Consider the following 6,000-nt stretch of genomic DNA (forward strand, 5'->3'; position numbering starts at 1 on the left):
AGGTAAGCAACGTTGCGCACCGTGCGGCGGCTGTTGACTAACCGTCTCGGAACGCCGGCCGCTCGGAGAACGGGAAACTGAAGCAAACAGCCCACCCCAGGAGGTCCAGGTCCTGCTGTTGAACGAGCAGCACGACCACTCCGGTCCTCTCCGGTCTAAGACACTGTCCGGCGAACAGGCATCAGCTCTGGCGATGATGATGCTCCCAGAGAAGCCACGAGTTCCCGGTGCCTGGTGCCGAAATGCTGTCATTAAAACGGTACAATCGACCAGAGTCTAGGCTAGGCTTTTTGAGAACCTGCCCCCCTCAGATTGGCCAGACGAACCGATGGGAAATTGCCTTCTGCCTCAGTCTGTGTATCAATCAAGAACCGATCCGATCCGATCGATCCGAAAACAAGGTCCACAGCAAAGACGTAAAAGTTGGCAATTGACGCAACCTTTGCTGGCCAAGTAAACTGGCCCTCAAGTAACTGAATCCGTTCTTGGCACTCATGATTGCGTGACAGAAATAGGATTACGAAAGGCAATGTTAACCAGTAATATAAACATCATAACGCCCAATGCATCCTTGCTCCGTAGACATTCTAAGACAAACTATAAACAAAACATGTTGACTTTTCTATTTACCCAGGGAAACATGCTATGCTTGCGCCACACCACAGCCCAGGGCCAGAGTAAAATGGTCTTTGGGTAGTCGGTAAACAAAGAGGTGAACTCCTTCTATCATAAACGCGTAACATAAAAAGACGAATCCCAGCGGAGTGAGAAATCCTTTCCGTGGTGCCTTTTATTACCATTATATCTACCGAAAACAAGTGTATTTAATGCGGAAAGCCCGAACCGAACCCGGCTTCCCAATCAATGCGTGTGAGGCAACAAACGGTCAACAAAGGACCCTCCGGTGCCTGGAGCTGCCGGCGGCCGGTACAAGGCTCAGCAGCCCAGGTAGGGCCGCCAGGGGCCCAAGAATCTTGTACGCCGGGCACGGCCCGACGGCAGGCTCTCTTTACGGCCCAATAATGGGAAAAGGACGGCCCTTTCGTCATCCGCTGCCTTCGGCAAGCCAGCCGGGTCCGAGGGTTCGATTAAGCATCTCGACTGCACACCGGCTACACGGGAACAGGAAAAGAATGGACGGACACGGAATGTGGAAAATGTGACTCAACTAAAAAGGGAATGGTTTTTTTTTGCTCGGCCGTTTCGGCCAAGTGAAAAAAGGTCACACAATTTACTTAGCCTCTGGCAATCAAACGAGGATTATGGGGACGTGACGGGAGGCCGCGCGGCGCTCCGGTCCCCGGAGATCACTGTGAAGAGGGCACAAGGAAAGAGCCAGGGAGACATTCAGCATATCGTGGCCCAGGACACACAGAAAAAAAACTGTTCACTTTCTATGCTCGCACTAGAGACAACTTCATTCACCAAGGCCCGGGGGTTCAATACATGTACCTTTTGCAGCGGAGCGCGCTGATCCTGAAAGCCTCAGGCGTTCGACGTTTTTCCCAATCAATTCCGGATTGATTCACCAAAGCTAGTCTTGGGGGTGTACTCTGTTAGCGGGCTCACAGATTGGCACATTCTAACCTTCCTTGATCCTTGGATTAGCCAAGTAAAGTAAACACTTTTTAATAAAACAAGTTTCATGGAATTGAACTTTGTGACACGCGCGGTATCTGCGTGATTTTATTTAATCGAGTTTGTATTAAGCCAGCTTAGAAATTACAAAGTACTCATTGCCACTATTTTCAACGTTTCATTCGAAGGGGGACGTTCCAGGCTACGATTTATCAATGGCCAGTTGCAAAACATATACTCCCAGCTCTAATCGACGACCGATATGAGAGCCGGACCCTCTCACATCGGCGATAAACTATAATCATAAGCCACCTCAACCCGCGTACAGGATACGATTACGAACCAGTGGGCTGGAAACCGGAATAACAGCCGCTGGTTTATTATCTTATCGTAGAACGAATCGTTCGTCGATCGACGAACAACAAACTTTTAACAATCCACCGCTCCATCTTTTGGGCGAGAAATAACGCGAGAAGGAAATATTTAATTTAGACAACTTTTCCGCAACAATTCGTACTGCGAATGCGAAGAGAGTGTGTGGCCATTTGAAGTTGCCAAAAATTAATAGAAACCTTTCGCACGAAGGAAGGCCTATCGCAAACTCGGAGAACGGAGAAGCACTATAAGGCAACGGGAGCTTGAAAAAGAAAAACCGACAACCCCAAAAGTCCTAGAAGGGTTCGTCCCGCAAAAACTATGTCGCAGGCATTCTTTCCTTCTCCCACCGTCCGGGGAGTTGAAAAGAGCCAAACAAAACGACAAGAAAAAGGGGTCCACAGAACCCAGAACCAGGCCAACCCACGGTGGTGGGTCCCTTTTTATGGTTTAATCACCAACAACACGCAAACCGTCGGCCGCGACGGTGGCGACGGCGTCATTCGCTTCTTCGTGCCATGTACCGTGCTGCTTTGTTGGTCAGATTTGTTGTCACGCAATCGATCAAAATGTGCAAATTCGACACATTTTCAATCATGATCAATAATAATGCTGCCTCACCGTTTGCCATGAGCTTATCGTGCGATCGTTGCGACCGCGGCGTACCATGCCCGGGTTCCGAAGACCGAAGAAGGGGAACGAATTAATAAAAAAAGGCCAGACGTCCTTAGCGAAATCAGGTGTAAAGCATTATTTAAATTATGTTTCTGTCAGTCCAGGGACAGGTTCGATGTTTGATGTACGGAAGCGTCGCAAAAGAGTCTACTGCGACACTGGACCCAGGTTCAGGACGGCAGGCGGAAGGACGATCTGGCAAAAGGTGCCCCTGCGTCTGAGAAATGGATGGCACGTGTAGGCTCTTAGGTACCAGGACGGGGTAACAGCATGACTCATAACCGCAAACGGCCGTTCCTTTGCGCCCCTTTTGAAGGGGTTGTGTGCATTGCGCGGATGGACCCTTTCGATATCCTTCCAAGACAGGTTGGGCAAAAAATAACGTAAACGCCAGGAGCGCACTGCATCATTACAGGGCGACACGCCACTTCGCTTGGAACAAGGAACGTAGCAGGACCGTAGCTACAAACGGCCGGGACTCAAACATTATGAAATACACTCTCTTGGGGGGCATTTTTGTGGAGCGGTTTGAGGAGCGGGGGTATTTGCAACCAACCTTGGCCTGTCCCACCGACCGTTACATTGATGGAGGCGAAGAAGTGGTTGACTCGCTCGCAGGACATCTTCGGGCCGCGGTCGGGCCGCCCGGCGCCACCATTCGCTGCGTCCCGTGCCGCCCGATGGTTGCGCACCGCCGAACCACCCTCGGTGGTGGGGGCGGCCACAAGTAGCGCGGCGCAGCACAGCAGCACGGCGATCCTACCGCTACGTAATCCGTATGTTTTCGACGACATTTTTGCTAAGCTAATCACACTCGACACACACTCGACACTTTCGAAACGAACTTTTCGCACTTAGTTGCACTTTTTTTTCTTATTCTTCTACGACCACTTTTCACCCGCACACTCTTATTGACTATTTTTCTTCCCTTCCGGTGGCCGCACCGGGATCCGGGATCAAACAGAAAAGGGGGGCCGAAAGCACTGCCCCGCGATTCGGGAAAAACTGTAACCGTTGAATAGATTTTCGCAAGAGCACTTCACGCACACCACGAAGCACACCACGAAGCACACACCAGCACGCCCCGGGGAGCCGGATAGAAACGGGCGCACGTTGGGCAACCCCCCTTCGAGAACTCGGCTGTTGACGCTAAAAGAAAAAAGGGAGGTGTCAAATCAGGACCAGTACAAAAAATGTATCGTTGCTAAGGTCTTCCCCGTCAACGGGTGCTTGGATGACCATTTCAAGGCCAACTTAGTCCTCCAGTCCTCACGGCATCAGCTGATCGGAGGCTGCCAGTGCTCTTGTTTACCCCGGACAATGGCCCCGGGCACGGCTTCGAGGTTATCGGTCGGCTTGCCCCACCGTCAATGCCACACACCGTTCCAAGTGCTTGTTTCCCGGTAGGAGCAACAACACGGAGCAAAGTTGTTCCCTAGAATCCTGCTACATGTTTAGTTCCACGAAACGTTCACTTTTCCTCCTCTTGACGGACCCACGTGCAGGACCCACACACACACACACAGGCGCGCACACAGTTTGTTCGCTTCGAGGATGGCCCCCGCCCCCGCGCATCGCCGTGTCTAAATTGCACATTCTCGCGCGATGCACCTCCTCCGCCTAGCGTTAACCCTTTCTCAAGTTGCCCCGCGCTCTCTCTCTCGCTCCTGCTCCAACACACCACTTCTTCGCTTGTGTTGGTGGTGTGTTTTGAACCGTCGTCCGGCGGCCGTGTGGCCGTGAACATTGGACTTGGCCGAGGGAGGCTGAGGCCGCCACCGTCGTCGTCGTCGTCGTCGTCGTGTCTATTCGATGCTTCGATGGGGGATATCGCCACCAGATGACGCGAGTTTCTCGCGGGGAGGCAAGCACTTTGCACACGACGGCGGGTTGGCCAAGTGTTTGTTTGCCAATTTTTCGCACACTCCTTCGCCTCGGCCTCGGCGCGATCTGAGCGTGTGTGGGCGCGCTGTCAAAATCGCGGACGATTACCCTTTTTTGTGCGAAAACGGCGACCACGCGGCACACCACTACCCACACACACACACACAGACAAGTGGGGGGTGTTGCGAAAAATTATATCTGTAAATGACCCCCACGAAACTCGGCAACACCTATCCATCCGGTTCGGGGGGGGGCGCACTCCGAATTCCGGTACACCGAGATCCACCTGGATTACCGTATTATCGCTGGCGCCACACTCTGCAACACCAAGCACTCAGGTTCAAACGGAACAAACGGAACGGAACAAAACACACCCGGTCCGGTTCGGTTACGGTCTTCAAAACACGCCGCCAGTCGCTCGACACTATCCCTCTCACTCTGAGTTGCGCTCCTGATCCGACCGATCCGATTTTTGACATTCAACTCTTTGGATCCGCAGCGTTTTGCTTGTTGGCCAGTCCGGCCTTTTCGTTGTTTGGCGTTTTTCTCAACACTCAACCGTTGGCGCTGCTGTTTCTCTCTCTCGCCCGCTCTCCGTTTCGTATTCAAGATTTCAGGTTCGCACATGGATGTCAGGTTCGAAAGCTCAACGTCCGGTTTGTAACCGGGATCGCTCTCGAAACTTCGCTCTCAAAACAACTCTCTTGCTCGCACGCGCTCTTTGCTCACTTGATAAACTCCGTGTGAGAGAGAGAGAGTTCTCTCCGGCGGAGACCGGATTTTTTTCATTCATGCTTCGTTCCGCGGAAGCGAATTGCGAATGAAATCCTTGTTTCGGAGAAAACGACATTCCAAAACTCCAGCGAGAAAGAGACAAGACGGAAAAGGTGAACCATGTAATGTTTGAAGAATACGCCCAGCAGCCAAATGGATGATTCAAAACGGTGAGATATATTGTGCAATATAATCTTAACCCCATTTTGGAGTTGGAGCAATAGGAAAACATTAGACAAAAACTGCTATCTCTGAGGTACACCATCACTGTTAATAGCAAACGTAAAAACCAGCATCGTATTCGACGAACACCATAAACTTACCTATTACTATTCAGGTTGGATTACGTGCATGATGGAGTTTTCTGCAATTTGTGGTCACATTAAGGAACAAAAAATGTAATTGTTAACCTGTTTTTGTTTAGGGTTGTCCCTTCCAAATGAAGATATCAAAGTGATTGGTTTGTTTTTCATTCGTTCGAAAGGACAGAGCTTGTCTTTTACGTGTTTTTAGCAAAAGATCATTCAGTTTTCAAACAACTCTAACAATTCCCTATCATTCGCGCAAAAAAACGGACAATTCAAATAACTATCCGTCAAGATTATAGCATCTTCAATGTGTCATACGTCCTAACGCTAGAAAGTGCTATAAAATCGCTGGCTGTCAGAAGAATGTAAACAAAACCCGGTTTTTTATCTGTCTTCGGTACGGTCA

The 6,000-nt window shown here is 50.6% G+C and overlaps 1 protein-coding gene across 1 annotated transcript in view; it reads right to left on the minus strand.

Annotated features, from left to right (window-relative positions):
- Positions 1-3,422, minus strand: part of LOC128266920 (division abnormally delayed protein) — a 98,841-nt gene extending 95,419 nt beyond the window's left edge. The window contains exon 1 of the mRNA XM_053003709.1: positions 3,185-3,422. Within this exon, the coding sequence (XP_052859669.1) occupies positions 3,185-3,422 (238 nt within the window). The remainder of the gene's footprint in view (positions 1-3,184) is intronic.
- Between the last annotated feature and the right edge of the window lie 2,578 nt (positions 3,423-6,000).

This window comes from Anopheles cruzii, chromosome 2 (genome assembly GCF_943734635.1).
Source record: "Anopheles cruzii chromosome 2, idAnoCruzAS_RS32_06, whole genome shotgun sequence".
Lineage (NCBI taxonomy): Eukaryota > Metazoa > Arthropoda > Insecta > Diptera > Culicidae > Anopheles > Anopheles cruzii.